General features: G+C 40.0%; 1 protein-coding gene across 1 annotated transcript; it reads left to right on the plus strand.

The window, feature by feature from the left end:
- Window positions 1-12,948: 12,948 nt before the first annotated feature.
- RLN3 (relaxin 3) lies at window positions 12,949-16,804 on the plus strand. The gene is made up of 2 exons (XM_072403046.1): window positions 12,949-13,338; window positions 16,304-16,804. Exons 1-2 carry the CDS (start codon window positions 13,158-13,160, stop codon window positions 16,591-16,593), a joined length of 471 nt encoding a protein of 156 aa, XP_072259147.1. The 5' UTR covers window positions 12,949-13,157; the 3' UTR covers window positions 16,594-16,804.
- Window positions 16,805-17,111: the final 307 nt, after the last annotated feature.

The raw sequence follows: 17,111 nt of genomic DNA on the forward strand, positions 1-17,111 counted from the left end.
TTTCCAACGACAAAAATTGCAGGTGTGTACGCAGCTTAACATTTTACCTGGTTTGTGTTTTTGTGTTCTGTAGCAGATATGAGTGTTTACATATTTCCAGCTGTAGTTTTATATCCAAAACATTGGATTGTAAAAGGTAAGTAACTTTACTGTATAATAGTTATGATCATATATATAGGAGGTGTGTGTGTGTATATTTTTACTCATCATTTTATTTTTGCAGATCGAACACCAGAGAGGTGATGGCTACTTCAAGATGGAGCTGTTTGAATTATCCCAGGATAATTTGCTATATTTGTGGGCAGCACGGTGGCTCAGAGGTTAGCACTCTGGCCTTTGCAGCACTAGCTCCTAGATTCGAATCTTGGCCAGGACACTATCTGCATGGAGTTTGCAGGTTCTCCTCATGTTTGTGTGGGTTTTCTGTAGGTACTCCAGCTTCCTCTAACATCATGCAGTTAGATTAATTGGCTTCCTACAGAAAAAATTGACTATAGACTGTATTAATGACATATGACTACGGAGGGACATTAGATTGTGAGCCCCTTGAGGGAGAGGTAGTGACATGACTATGGAGTTTGTAAAGCGCTGTGTAATATGTTGGCAGTATATAAATACTGTGTAATAGCAATAATTACACACTGAAAGCAAGTTTATAAAAAGAACTTGGTAGACTAATATTGGAATCCTATAGCTTATTGTTATGTCAAGCTTTGAGATCAAGATAAGCCATGGGCTCATCATATTGTATACAAAACTTGTACAGAGAATTTGCAGCAGTGGACAAATGGAAAAAGAAGCTGCCTGAAATTTGAAGTACCAATGATTGGAGGGAACCGAAAATCCCCTTTGGTGACTGGTATTTTTAAATTAATATCATAGGCATTAATCAAAATATTCATGACAAGGGGTCTTACCCTTGATCTACCTTCAGCGAGGAGACTTTTTCCACACTCGGATCTTGTGTTCATTACATTGTTTCGTTAAATACTACAGCTCTCAGAGGATGGGTCTTGCACGTCTGATATTGCACAAGGTAAAGAAAATTGAGGCAATGATTTCCAAACCAATTCACATAGGGAACATTTGGACCAAAATAAATTGAGTGATCTGATCAGAAAGCTAAATCTTTCCAAGGATTCTTCTGAACTGCTTGCCTTCAGACTAAAAGAATGTACTTCAGCCTGGAATGAAAAGGAGAAGGAGAGAAAAAGATTTCTTTCTTTACCGAAGACAACAATTTAGTATTCTCCAATGACATTGGAAACCTTGTGATGAAAATGGGTCTTTCAGAATATAACCTAACTGTTATATAACCCATCAGAGTATAACAAATTTCACAAGCAGTGAGGCAGGTACTCACTAATGGCAGCATAAACTTATGTAAGATCACTGATGCGTGTTATCAAAGTTTATTTTAGGAGTGATGCAAAAAAATATATATATATATATATATATATATATATATATATATATATATAAACAAAACCTTTGACAACCCAGAAGTGATAAACACCACCAAAACCACAAACTTACAAACTAATATGAAAATAAAGGTACCAACAACTCAAGTCAGGATCAACAGGTCCTAGGCCATAAACAGTATCAGGACCAGATCCCACAGCATGGAGCAGGTTAAATACCATTGAGGATCTGGTAAGGACTCGGGAACGGGCTAAATCCAGCTGTGTGCATAACGTTCTTCCTGAAGGCAGCCATCTGCTGATGGTCAAAGGAAGTTAATTTTTTACCAGATATTCAGCACCACCAGCAGGAGAGGCAGATAATAGCAGAAACCACAACACCGAGTGAGCGCGATCTTTTTATCAAAAGTTCGAAATGTAGTTTGAAATGTGTTCTTTTAAATAACAGCAACATATATGGTTCTATTCCAACCGGTCACTCCCTCAGGATGAAAGAGAAGTACAAGGCGATCTCTTTAGTCTTGCAAAAAATAAATTACCAATAACATAAATGCCTGATTTGTGTAGACTTGAAGTGGCTGCACAAAGAATCCTTGCTTTTTATGCCTTTTGGGATAGGGGAGCCAAACATGAAGATTAGGCAAGAAAAGATTGGCATCAGAGAGAATATATGGTAGTTGGAGGATAAAATGTAATCAATGAACCCTTGGTAGCACGGGATAGAATTGTACAACCACCACTACATATAAAGCTAGGTCTAATAAAACTATTTGGAAAGGCTTTAAATAAAGACGTGTCATGCATTGAATACATAGTGCATAATGACAATGAAAAAACTGAAGGCAGGAATTTTTGATGGACCATAAATTAGACAACTTATAAATGACCTACATATCATAGGATCAATTAATGAAATTGAATCATGTGCCTAGGCTTCACTTGGTCATGTTGTGACAAACGTTTTAGGCAATGAAGGCAGACAACTACACACAATTAGTGGAGGATATGCTCTTTCACTTTAATAGGCTTGGCTGTAATATGAATATTAAAGTCCATTATCTGCGCAGTCACTTAGACTGCTTTCCAGAAAACATTGGTGCATTGAGCGAAGAGTCAGGTGAAAGATTTCACCAAGACATAAAAACAAGGAGGAACAGGTACCAAGGAACATGGGATGCACACATGATGCTAGACTATTATTGGAATCTTATGCGTGATTGTCCTGGCAGATCTCACTCTCAGAAATCTTGAGCTACATACACAAGATCTTTCACAATCCTTTCCAACGACAAGAGACTGAAAGATGCATGAACAAGTGCTGTACATAACGCTGTTCTGCTTTATGGAGAGGGGGGAACAAGTGAGCAGCAGCTTTCCCCTTTACTTGCATTACGGTTGTTCTAGGATCTGACCTCGGACAGCCGCTATACACTCAAACTCTCGTCAACACACAGCCCTGAAGCGATAATCGGACAAGAATCACCTGACGTGTGTAGGTAGCCTTACAAAAGGAGCTTCTTGCGTGTCAAATGACTGGAAAATTTCATGTAGTACACTTATCCTTTTAATTTTGATATGTTTCATTCATTCTTAAAAGATAATAATTTATTCACTACAATACATCCCCACAGTATCTAAAACTGAAAAAAGTTTTGGCATTATAATCTTTTGTTGTTTGTGGAACAATGTTATCTATGGCTTATGAAGTTCCAGCTTCAAGGTCATCTACTTTCCAAGAACAAAGAGGGAGATATTTCTCACAATCCTCATGGTTTATGTCAATGAGCATTTGTTTTTCTGCATTTCACAAGTGTTCAGGATGGAGCTTATACACAGGTCTCAAAATTTCTTTGACTTTCAGCAGTACACATGGCAGCACATGGCCGGGTTTGACCTACATTGAGCTCCATAGGAAGCAGCATGTCCTATTGGGTTGAGATGGTAATACATGCAAAGTTTGTCATACACAGCCTCTACTTGTCAAAGGTTAGGCTGTTTTGTTCCAATACGGCTTCACTGGTTTCCTTGGAAAATGCAGTGTTTGACTAGAACTCAACATGATCCATTGTCCTTCTAGCAAAATAGAGTGTGGTTCAAACTTCTACAAACTTCTCTAGTGCTATTCTGGTTTGCTGTAATCTGGAAGAATATAAAGTCTGATGACAGTTCTGGACCTCTTGGTGATTTCTCTGAACAACATTTCCACAAAGACTGGTCAAGGAACAAGCTGGGTCAATAGTGGGAATCAGTGGAGTTGAATTTGCAGGTCAAAGAACACAGTTTAAGACCTTTCAGTTCTGAGAGTTGGTGTGACTCATCTTCAACAAACTTGCTTGGTGCCTTTATGAACAAAGAGTAGCACACTCTGAACACACAATTCCATCTGCAGAACTAACCTTGCATATGCTCAAGCTAGATTCCAGCTGACATGATCTTCACAAAGAACTTTATAATTCATGAAAGCTTGAAGAGTGTAGGAGTAAGAGTAATAAGAAGTTCAGTGACTACATTGTTCTTGTAGTTCAGTGTTTTAAAGGTTAAAGCCAAGGACAGCTAGGCCACAAGCATGTTCAAAGGAGGTCAGCACTTGCAACTTAGTCAACTCTCACAATGTAAATTGTGGCAGCTGTGCATCAGTATCTAAAAGTTTTTTTTTTTTATTTGCAACATCACTTTTTTGTTCTTCCTTTTAATCGTTACCACCCACCCCTGTTCATAACAGATGAAAATAGACTGTACTTATGTGTGTCAGGCTGTGTAAAAATGGTGGTTTTCAAACTGTCTGTGTGTTGCACGGTTTTCCTGTCACATTAACCATAACTGTTTCCTGTGCTGGAAGGTACATAGCAGAGCACTTGTGGTAAATCAACCCCATATAGTTGTCTGTGGAGAGTTGGCCTTAAGCTAACTGCTCAGCTAACATACCGCAAGCCTAATCAGTAGTTCCCGTCAGCAGCGGCATAGTGGTTAACAGCAAATACTGCTGGGGAAAAATTGATGGACTGTGGCCTATTATTCTTAGAATTCTTTATCAAATCAAAAACCTTTAAAGTATATCTAAAGCAAAATGTATGTTGGCTCGAGTAAGTAAAACACATCTAAAAAAAGGTGCCTGCAAAAAAGTCTCCCTGTAGGTGCAAGTTCAAACTTCTCTGTCATTAAATACTACAGCCTTCAAACATGGAATTTTGAGAGTGTTGGATATGTCTATCCCATCCTTTATGGCTTTGGTTTCAAGTGCTGACCATATATCACTACAGGACACAATAGAGACATCGGTGGGTGGCAGGAGGAACCATACATCTCAGCAGGAGACCAGCATCTGATTATTTTGGAAGTATGTTGGATAGGAAGAGTCCAATGAAGACTGGTCACCAATGAAAGAAAAATGTGAAACAACCACTCATAAGGAATTAAACTGTATACCGTAAAAATGAAGTAAAATACAAAAAACAAATGAAGACAATCTTAGCTAAAGCTCTGCAAGATGTTACTGACCATTCAGTATGGCTACCTGCTGCTCATCAATTCTGTTCCAACCTCCATCCACCCCAGTTGGCCTGCATTGTCTCTGTTTCTTGAAGTATCTTCCTCATCTCAGCTCTTTATCATATCTCTGAGGCACAGTTACCTTAAAACTTTTTATTTCTATTGAACATTTTACAATAACTTACCACCACAAATGGCATTCTAAATGGTGCATTATGGTGCCATTTATTTGTTTTTAATGGCAACCTTCTGCTAAATACACAGGTTTCGATAAATTGATGTTCAGCATACAACAACCTTCATATCCTACATATATTTTTGCCATTGTAATGAGTAAACATCATGTTACAAACGAATTAAATGAATCTTAACACAGCATATTTGATCATGTTGGACTGCTCAAGTTTGTAGGAAACGTATGAACCATTTTACTAAGAAAAGAATTAATAGAAGGGATAGAAAGTGCTTGTTTGAGCGTACCCTCCAGTACTGCTAACACTTGGGATTTATTCATATTTTTTGTACATAAGGCAGCATTCCATTAATAAATACTTCTGCTCTTCTGTTACTGTTAATTTACCCATCCCAGCTAAACATGGGGCATCTTATTAACATTTGCACGTAGTGTTGGGTGATGATTATTTGGGCATCAATATAATTCTGATTTGTGTCTTTATATTGAATTGTCACATTCCATCTGAAAATGTTATTACACTACTCAATCCCGTTGGAGATGTCCTTGATCGGGTCCTGTGCCGTCCTGGAATCCTCCTTCGTCCTAGTGCAGAGAAATTGCCGGGCACCGCCATCTTGTTCCATCTTTTTCCTTGTTCTAGCTAAATCACTGATCTCGCACTGTGCAGACGTGAGAGCCAGATTTACTTGCTGGGGCCCTATAAAGCCTCATTATAATCACTGTAATGTGCACTACCTTCAATGAATATTGAATGATGTGGAGGAATGAATTAGAATGAATCTCAAGCACCCATTGGCACACATGCCCCATGCAATGTAGAGCAATGCGATCTATGGGTGTATGGTAGAATACTTGCTGTGCGCATGTGCATGGGAAGGATCAGAGAAATCAGTGATACAATGGATGCCAAGCATGTACTGTGGAATGCTTGCTTTGGACCTATACACACAGTACAACGAATCTGAAGAATCAGGGAGCTGATATGCAAGCGCAGAGGTATAGAACATTTAAGTTTTTAATGCTTTGTAATTGCTGTCTATGGCTTCCTGCCCCGGTGACATTCACACCTTTCTTTTCTTCTATGGCCTTCATAGGTAGGCCTGTATGTGGGAGATAGTGGCTAGGAAGAACATAAACTCACATGTGCTATGGCATAGTCATTGCTGGGCTCCTTGGGGCCCGTTTTAAGCAACACCCACAATTCCTTTAGCGAAAGCACTGCTGACTTCCACGGTAATAGAAATGGATTGGATGTCCAAACTTTTTGGCCATGAATAAATGTAAGTTTGGCAACATTATGCTTACTCAGGTAAGCTTTGAAATCATTTGACACAGTCCAGAATCCTGCAGCATGTTGCAGGGAAAACAATGGAAATCTTTCTCTTTAGCTGTTTGGTTGGATTTGGCTTGCGTCATTCCCAACAAAGGGGTTTTCCAATTGTTATTCCTGGAAGGGGAAATCCCTATTACCAAAATATCATAAAAACTCAATGTCTGAGTCAATCAATAAATCCGGACCCTGGAACATGGTAGATAGCTTTATCTGGTGTGCTATTGTCTCATGGTGCTGTGAATGTTTTTTTCCAGAAAGCAGTGGATAAGGAATGCCTTCGTCCAACGAGAAAAATTGCAGGTGTGTACGCAGCTTAACACAGCCACTTCTGCTTCGAAGATTTAATTGTTAATATAGTTCTTTTCTATGTACATAAGCTTAAAATTCACGATCTGCTGTAATATATTCAAGCAGGATATAAAACATACATACATCAAATGCAGTTGCAATTAGGCAAGTATATATAGGCAACTCTACTATATGAATAAATGTTTCTGGACAGCTGACCATCATACCTACACTATATGGACCTGTTCAACTTTTCATTCTTAGATTCCTATTTTGTAGATAATACAACCTCCATTTTATTATGAGAAAGCTTCCCACAAGATCATTTTTGATATTGGGTAATATTGTTGGATGATAAGACCTGGTTCTCCATCTGCTTTCCATGGTGTCTGTTAGGGCTGAGATCGGAAATCTATGCACCACACTCCTTCTCCTTTACAATTCTTATTAAATCATTGCTATGAGCACAGGGGTGCAGTCATGCTGAAACAGAAAATACCCTTCCCTAAATTGTTGCTACAAGGTTGTAAGTGAGCAATTGTCAACAGCGTCTTTGTGTGCTGTACCGTTACCAGTACTCTTTACTAGAAACATCTGAACTCAGTTGTTCCGGGGGTGTCCTCAGGTGATACACATACAATGTACAGCTATTTAATGTACAGAGCTGCATAATATGTTGGCGCTATATAAATCCTGTTTATTAATAATAATAATAATAATAATAATAATAACAGCATGTGACCAGCATTGGGTGCTGAGCCCAAGTCAGCCTCTTTAGAGATTATGGCGTCCATAAATTTTAGATGATAGTGTTCCATTCTGGCCTTTATGCATGACCAATATCTGTAGGCAACCTGCAGACACAACCAGGGCTATAGGTTTCAGCTTGGAAATTTGTGAAGTGATTAGAATCGCTTATCTTCCAATACTACTGCAATATCTGTCCCTAAGTCAGCTGGGTTGGGCTGGGGACCTGGGGCCCATCGAACACAAAGCCTACCAGGAGCATTGGCACATTTTTGTAAAGCAGAAGAGGTTAGGGGTCCACCTGAGGCCCAGTCTGATGCCCCGTGATGCTCTATATAGCATAGGAAAATGTCATTTCTGGACATATCAGTAGGGCCCACCAGAAGTTTTTTTTATAGTTTTCTGGTGGGTCATTCTGACCTTGACTGCATATAGCTAATTTTTTATCCACTTAAGGAAAACTTTCTACACAGCATGCCACTTGTATACACATTGCAACTCATGATGGTTTCATGTCAATCCCTGACCAAACTGGGCTTTAGAAACCCTTCATCCATGAACACCCTATCTGTCCCAAATACCATAATGTACACCTATACCCTGAGCATGTCAACCCTTTATAAATACAAGGAGCAAAAAGTGTACCCACCAAACCTCAGTGGTAAATGAAATATAGATTTTACATGGAGTAACCAACAATGAAAGAATTGAATATATCTATTTAGAAAGCTACTTTAAACCGGAGGATTGCTCTGCTTTGTATTCAGTGCAGCTCTTCCACTGCCACTAGAGGTTTGGGGAATCATAGATCAGGTCCCGGAGGTGACAGCAGAGACTTTTGTTATTAAAATGTTAGGGCAATGAGGAGCGACTATCTGCGTCTGTACGATGTTATCTTCCGCTCGGTGACATTATACCAAACAAAGAAATCTGTGTCATCGGCAGTGTGACTAATGAAAGACAGATTAATAAAGTTCAGCTGCATAGCAATGTCTGTGGGGCGATGTGTGTGTATCTGAGGACATTCTCTAAGTAGGCTATGCAAATCTGACAATGCACTGAAACCCAGGCTGGTAAATATTGTTTTTTCCCAAACTAAAGTTTTTTGTCTGGAGTTAGGTGTAACCTTCGCTGAATTCTCCTATTGCAGCATCCAGGGCCTGTTCACATTATTGCATTGTGGTAATGAACGTAATAAACCCACATGGGTGGCTTCTGAATGATACTCCAACACATTTTGTGTTGTTGGATGCTCTAAAAATGCTAAATTTGTAGCAAACCCCATTGGGAGCTGCTGGATTGGGGGTTCCTGGTGTACTTATATGAAATCAGATGACAGTTAATCACTTTGAATTTTTTAGGGCTTTTATTGGCAAGTGGAGTCTGGTAAAAGGGATTAATGCGTAAGATTCCCAAAATATTAAATGGTGGCTAGGGGTGGGCAAATCTCCAAAGGTCTTTAACTGTTTTATCTGATCCCAAGAAAAGGGTTGGGGGCCCTAAAGCCATAGTATGGCAATCCAATGGCTATGTGAAGTGGTCACTATAGCCCTAATGTGACATGGACAGGCCCTGGTACCACAAGCATCATATTATTAAGGTCTTCTCTCTCTGATAGGGAACTGTTATGTGTAATGTCCTGAAACAGCCCTTTCTAGCTGACATTTTTCGGCACAGATGGTTCCTCCTTTCCACCTTGAGCCTGGATGTCCTAAAAGCAATGCACATTAGACTCAACCTGGAAGGTGCTCCTTAGAGAGAGCTAATTCCTAACAATAGGACTTATTCCTGAGCAGGACCGATCAGGCCAGGGGCAAGGTCTTAATGACTAGCTCTGGTTCTGAACTTTAAAAGTCTGTCCTTCCTAACTTCTCAAGGTTTAAAAGGGTACTTGAATGGCAACTGTTTTGACTGGGCCTCATGGTGTGAGCATTTCCCTGCAGGCCCCAAGCAAAGCTAGCACATGAGACACAAGAAGGCCACGTACTAAGCTCAAGACCTTAAATGATCACCTGCTGGACTACTTGATCTTCTAAAATTGGGTGAATAAAAATAGAGTGCTTCCTTATTGCATTGATGTTCACATGAATGTCACATTGCATCTTCCCAGTGTGAGAGCCAAGGCACAGTTCCTATAGTTCAGCTTCTCTCTAGGCCGCACTGATCCCTGCTGTAATGATCACAGATCTGTTTCCGCAGATCTGGATGGGGGTCGAGAAAGTCTGATCACTACTTATCTGCTCCAGAGCCCCCCAAAAGAAAAAAGAATGTTGCCCACGTAATAAATTCTCACAATACAGCAATATCATTAAAATAATAGCAATTACAAAACCCATGAACAGGTGTGATGCTAATTTGTGACCTTGTTAATGCAAAATAGCCTCATCATAATGTCGTGACTACTGCTTTTTTTTTTCAGTGCATGCGTCACAATGTAGTGTCAACATGGCAATAAATCTCTCCTAAAATAGAACTCAGACGTTCACTTTGAGCTTTACAATTCCATCACGTTACATAAAAGCCACACTAATGTTATATAAATGTAAATATCAAACTTTGCCGGTGAGATTTTAAAGTAACTTTATGGGGTTACGGAAAGCAAACACTGCTTTGGTAAAAATACAAGTCATAGCACTTTTTTCTATATTTCTTCCACAATAACAATGACAGATATATATACATATATATATACATTCAAAATTATGATTTTGCTGCATAACCATCTAAATAATTGAGTTACAATATATAACAAGCCCATACTCTTGAGGATTGGATGCTATATGTTTTAGGACTCCAATTAGGAACTTCTAAACTCTTCTCACTGTTTCTCCTCGTCTCTCATCTCTCATTCAAAATAGAGATGATTATTTTGCCTATAGACTTTAATGTTCAGGGCTTGAATTTCTTTTTGATATAACTATATACTGATGAATGCTTTTCATGTCTTAGTACAGGTGATAGGTCTCATCCTTCCCTGAGGAAGCTGGAATGGCGAAACACTGTCGGCACCGGATAATTAGCTAAATATGTGAATAGGCAAGTTATTATATTTTATTGCTGAAGAATCATCACTTGTCTGTTCTGCAATAAAGGACCTACCTGCTTGCAATATGCTTTTTCATTTTTAGGTGTAGCACTTATCCCTACTGGAGCAACTGTAATTTCTTTTGGGTTTACCTTTATAGGGCAGAAAAGATCTCACAGGCCTGCAGGGGTAGTTTACCCGAATACTCATTAGTAGGGGAGAGGGTTAGGGTAGCAGAGTGTCTAGCAGTTTTAGTTCTGATCGAGAAGAAACACGTTTCTGTATTCCAATTCAGATTCAATAACCATATCCTCCAGAATGGGACTTGTTTATGCCTCAGATGCAAAGTATTGAAATCAATCTAAAGACCATTTCTGTGCAAAATGTAGCCTCCTTATAACCCTCTCTTTCATTCAAATAGTTTTTTTTTATGGCCTGTGTTGTTTTTAGGGGCAGGGGACCCGTAATCTAGCTCTTCAAATGTGGCTCCTCCAGCCATTCACCAAGAATTCCATCATATGGCGTTTCATGCCTGCTGAAACTCTTCTGGATTCCAAGAAGACCCCAGGGATGCCTCTGGCATTCTCGTGAAAATTTCCTCGAAGTTCCAATGGTCCGCGAAATTTGCAGAAATTTTGCGAAACCATCGGAAATAACTATAGGAGGATTATCGAGGCTGCATTCATAAATACAGCTGTGGAAACCTCTTGTCAGTGAGCGATCCCCAGGCACTACAGTACAGAATGGGGGCAAATCCTCATTCTGACCTGTAGTGCCCAGGGATCTCTCACTGAGAGGAGGATTCTTACGGCTCCATTCATAAATGCAGCCACAATACTCCTCCTCTCAGAGTGAGTCATGCAGCTTGCATTTATGAATGAATGCGGCCGTGGGAAAAATCAGAGGATATTTCCCACGATGCATTTATTCATGAGCAGCCAGCTGTGAGACTAGAACTGTGTTCCTGGATAGAGAAACTCTATCCAGAAACACATAGTACAGGGCTGCAACAGCAATCGGGAGCGGAGCTGCTCCACTTCCCTGATTGCTGTTGCCGCCCTGTAGTATGTGTTCCTGGATAGAGTTTATCTGTCCAAGAACACATACAACTAGTAAAGGGCTACAAGAGCAATCAGCTCTTGCAGGCCCAAAAAATTTGGTCTTGCCGGACGAATTTACAAAGACCGTTCTCACCTACATGTTTGGTAAGCGAGAACGGCACAATTCGTCACAAGTCGCTCATCTCTATTATCCACATTATGCAGGACACCCAAAGAAGGACCCCATTTCTTTGGATGAAGACTTGAGGGACTGGATGTCATACGACAAAAGTTCAGGTTTCAAAAAGGAGCAAGCAATTATTTAGGGAGGGGTTGCTGGGTAGCTACTGAGTAGCCAGGTTCAGAGTTAAACCTAAAAGAGGTGCTGTGCTGACAGTGCCGGGAAAAGGCCCATTAAAACCCAACAACTATAAGCAACATAGACTGTAGGTTGTAATCTTTTTGCACACCTACCCCCCTCTGCTAAAATGCCCAATAGGGTCATCGCTAACTTCTCTCCCTTCCTGGTGCCTTGTAAGGATTTAATATGAAGGACCTTTGCCAGGATCTCAAGGCGGAGATCTCGCTCCATGCCCAATGAAATAACTTGCTTGGGTAAGGGAATGTTAACTGTGTTTGGGTTAACTGGCATCGAGCAGCAACACATTTGTGTACATGGATGCATATCTATGAACCTGTAAGGAAAGAGAATGGCCCATTGAAGATCATCTTATCCAGACATCAGGCAGCCAGTCTGTTTTTGTTTTTTTTTTAATTATTTAAACTTTTTATTTATTTATATACATACAAATTTCCAGACAACACAAATCACAATAGTACAAAAGTACTACAAAGTGTTCCATAACAATACAATCTTTTGTATTGGTGGCCAGTCTGTTGACCTAACTTTCCTCTTCTGCAATTAGAGCAAATACAGCTTGGCCATCCACTTGCCCCCAGCCTGTGATTGGATAATAAAGGAGCAGTAGAGCAATGATAATGTAGTTTCAGTCCTTTTTTAGTCTATTTTATTTATAGCAATGATTGGATCCTAGTTCTGCCCCCACCCCCAGCTTGCCTTTGCATCATAGATTACCCTATATCAGCTCAGATTTGGTTACTTTAACTAATGTAATTTAAAATATATGTAAAGTTTCATGACTATATAGCTGCATTAGGTTGTGTTTTTTATTCAGCTTTAAACCCATTTAAACTTATAAAATAAAAAGCCGGAAATCAGTCTTTTTATTATGAGCATCATCCTCCATTGTATTATGTTAGCATTAGCAACTCCATTGTAATCTTGCTCTCCCATGCCACCTCCAATGTTGTCCATTAGAGTTGCGGCTCCTTGTGCATCACATGGCGAAAGTGATTTTCTGAATGTGTCAGGGTGATTGCTCCCTCTGACGGGCTTTGAATAATTCTTGCTTGATTATCCTTTTGAAAGGTTATCTCTGTTCTCAGGGCTGGTCTGGGGAGGGGGTGGTGGCGAGCGAGGGTCCTTATCTCCAACCTCAGGTCCACACGGCTTGCCTATAAGAAGGTGGCCAACAGCAGATGGTGCTCATTCTCCCTCCTGCCACCTGTGCGCTCCAGACAGAGTCCAGCAACCATGCAGCGCCTGACGCCAGCCCTACTGATGATCCTGTGGCTGTTGGCTTGGCATGGTGGTGCCTACGCCAATGTTCGGGTGCCTACCATTGGAGTGAAGCTCTGCGGCAGAGAATTCATACGAGCTGTCATCTTTACATGTGGAGGGTCCCGGTGGAGGAGGAATGAAGCCCTGCAGGGAGGTAAGTATAATTTTACAACTTATATAACATCACGGAAAAGCCATTCATCAACTGTCACCCAAAATTTAGATTGGCACAATGGAAAATGACTCAGAAACTTGAAGTCGCCTTTTTTGACTATAGAGCTAGATTTAGGATTTCACCTAAACACATAGGGTCTGACTTATCAAAGCTCTTCAAGATTGGACAAGATAGGCTATCATGAGAGAACCTGGGTGACCCAGCAAACTAGAAAAAATATGATATTCATTACCAATCATTTACTCTTAGATTGCAAATGTTTTCTATCCTGGACTAGATTTAATCCAAGTCCGCCCAGGTTTTCCCATGACCTATCTTCTTCATTTATGGAGAGCTTTTATAAATCAGGACCATAGTGAGGGTCTGAAAGGTCCTCTTTGAGGCTTTTTATATCTCTCTAGAATGTTCTTTCAATAATATTGGATCAGAAAAGATCCGCCTATCATATTGAGGTACCAGATCAGCCCACCTGGGTCTTCTACTATAGAGAGTCCAATACTTCCTCATTGATTGTTCTCTCTTTCTTTGGAGAAGGCAGCAGAAGGATTGAGACTCCAAGGGCCTAGCTTAAAAATGCAAGAGTAAAGCTACGTACAGATTCTAATTTTTTTGTTAATCAAACGGGTTGGGTGAAAAATCTAATGTCTGTACAGGTGTCCACTGAGGTAATTTATTAATCTGTCCTGCTGGATCACGAAACAACCCGTTAGTTTCCTTCCTAATGGAATGAACAATGGTGTCTATATGGCACTTGGCCATTCCTCTGTCCCCAGAAATAATCACTAACAGTTTTTTTCAGTGACTGTAAAATCTGAACACATCTTATGATACCACCTCTGAGGGGCTACTTATAAAGCAGTGAATCTGACATTCACCAAACATACTCTGGTGGAGAATCAATCACTGCCATTGAAAACACATGGAAGATTCCACACCGGAAAAGTTTTGGGGGATGTCAGATTCACTGCTTTATAAATAGATACCCTTGTGTCCTTGAAAGGTGGAGGTAGGCGAGGAGTATGCATTTGTTTTCTCCTTTTTTAGGCACTTGTATTTTTTATTTTTATCACATTCAAAGTAATGTTTTAGGAAGGGAACAACAATGTCACGCTAGAAAGGTAGAGTGTTAGGAATATAGAACATGTTCTCTTTTTCCACATCCAGGGTGATGGTTGGGTCCTGTGGTCCTAACCCTGCCTTAGACTGAAGAGTGCACAGGACATTATTATTATTATTATTAAAAATATTTTCTTCTTATTATTTTTAAAGCCAACATATTACGCAGCGCTGTACATTAAATAGTAATGACAGACTAATACAGACAGTGACACAGGAGGAGGAGAGGATCCTGTCCCGAAGAACTTACAATGTAAGAGGTGGGGGAATTTACACACAATAGGATGGGAGATATGTAGTGGTGGTAAGTAGTGACGGTTTTAAAAGACAGAAGAAAATGGGTAGGCAAGTTTGAAAGGATGAGTTTTGAGTGTTCTTTTAAATGAGCAGAAAGTAGGAGCAAGCCCAATAGGACGAGGACGACCATTCCAGATAGTTGGGGCAGCTCTAGAAAAGTCTTGTATCCGTGCGTGTGATGAGGTTATGATTTATTGTGGAATTAACAGGTATTTTACCTTATTTTGCAACAGCTAAGAAAGTTTATATTCTCGATTTACCTACACTTATAAGAACACAGATATAACATTTTGTCGCTTCAATTGTTTTTTTGGACTAGGCAGGAGAATAGGCAATCATTATAAACCATGCTAGTTTTCTTTTGGTTTGGTTTGTATTGTCACTACGGGGAGATTCCCCCTAACTTCCCAACAGAATCTCTAAATGAGAGCAAAGTCAATTTTATTGATGTTCTGTAGATTTTCTCTATTCTCTGTTTTTACCTACAACTATTCAGCCTTCTTTGTAGGTACTCAGGTGACCTCTAAACTAGGATGAGTAAGTTTTAATCACCAGTCACACATAACTGGTATACTTTCACTATGAGAAAGAAACAGTAAAGCATAACCATAGTCCAGTATTTAGAAAACAGAGCCCTCAAATGTATTGAGAAATATGTTTATGATATATATTGAGTATATTGAGATTTTTGGATACTACCAATCACATCTAGTTCTCCTTAGGTAACACATGTAGCTTGTTGGCTTAGTGGTAAATGAAATGTTTAATGTATAATTCAAATTCAAATTTAATAATCGTATTTTCGTATTCTAACCTAGATTAATCTATAAACCGCAATGAACAATCTGTAGATGACACTAGAATGTGAGGAATTTGGATTGTCCACCAACTGGCCAAAACCTAGAGCTGACAAATACCATAACCTTCTCACTGAGGATTTGGCTTTGACAAATTGGTATAAAAGCCGAAAGGGGTCGGATTTTGTGTTCACTGATCTAGAAATTGGGGTGCTGTGTATAGCCTGGGTTTAAGCTACATACGGGCATGGAAATGATCTTTAGTAAATGAGCTCTGCAATGACAGCCCTATTTAAGCATCTCTTTTGTGTTTGAGGGACATTTGGTGTCTCCGCACCTCTGAGACCACTGGAAGCCAAACATTCTGTTCTTCATAAGACTTGTAGTTGGGGTCTTTAAAGAAAGCCATGTTCATTCTATGAAGAGGGGAGGTCATGCAGGAGGCATCTCACTGGTGTTTAAGGGAGAGTTGGTGTCTCTGCTCCTCCAAAATCACAGTCTCTTCTCCAAAAGACTCTTGGTTGGACTTCCATGTGTTCATACAGAGACAGCCATGTTCATTCTATGGGGTGGACATGCTAGAAGCAACAAAGTGATGTTTGAGGGACAGCTGGGACACATTGTATTACTTTAGATAGCAGGCAGGATATTAAATTAAACACTGTTATCAGACTTTTGTGTTTTTGTCATTTTGCTATTTTCATGGTAGCTCATAACATGTCTATGTATTTCAGGAGACCCCACAGAGATATTTGGGAACCTAGGTTCCACGGATGTAGAACCAGAAGAAGAAGAGGTGTTCAACGACTGGGCTAACAACTTACGCCCACACAACGCTGACGTCCTGGACTATGGAGCCCCCCAGAACTGGAGAGAACCATCTGTTGGAAGGCATGGGGTTGCATCATCATCAGATGACTCCCTAAGGGGGGTGGAGAGGCGGGCAAGGGAAGCGGCATTGGGTTTGTCCAACACATGCTGTAAATGGGGGTGCAGTAAGAGCCAGATTAGCTCACTGTGTTAAAAAGAAGAGGTTGTCGCCATCTTGGTGATGCCCATCATGGGGCAAGGGACAGGTCACATTAGTTGTGGCAGAGGTGGTGACGGGCATGTACAGTGTATGTATTTTTATTGCTGCATGAGTTGAAGTGTCAGTAAATTTATTGACAATAAAGTCAAACTTTGTACAGTAAGTATTCTGTGAATTAAACATTTTCAAACACTTTGAAACTGAACTAGTGGTTTATTTTGGAACATACCGGTGATATGAAAGTATGCTGTATAGTGGACCAGGTTGCAAAATCCTGGAAAATATTAATCAGGCAGGATGGATGTGTACAGCAAGACAGTTAACAGGTAGGATGGGTAATTTACAAGAAGAACATTATCAGGTAGAATGGGTATTGTTTCAATAGGTAAATAATAGGTAGAATGGGTATTGTACAAGAAGACCAATATCAGGTAGGATGGGTATTGTACCAATAGGTAATTATTAGGTAGGATGGGTATTGTACCAATAGGTAATGATTAGGTAGGATGGGT

Source organism: Pyxicephalus adspersus, chromosome 2, assembly GCF_032062135.1.
Source record: "Pyxicephalus adspersus chromosome 2, UCB_Pads_2.0, whole genome shotgun sequence".
NCBI lineage: Eukaryota > Metazoa > Chordata > Amphibia > Anura > Pyxicephalidae > Pyxicephalus > Pyxicephalus adspersus.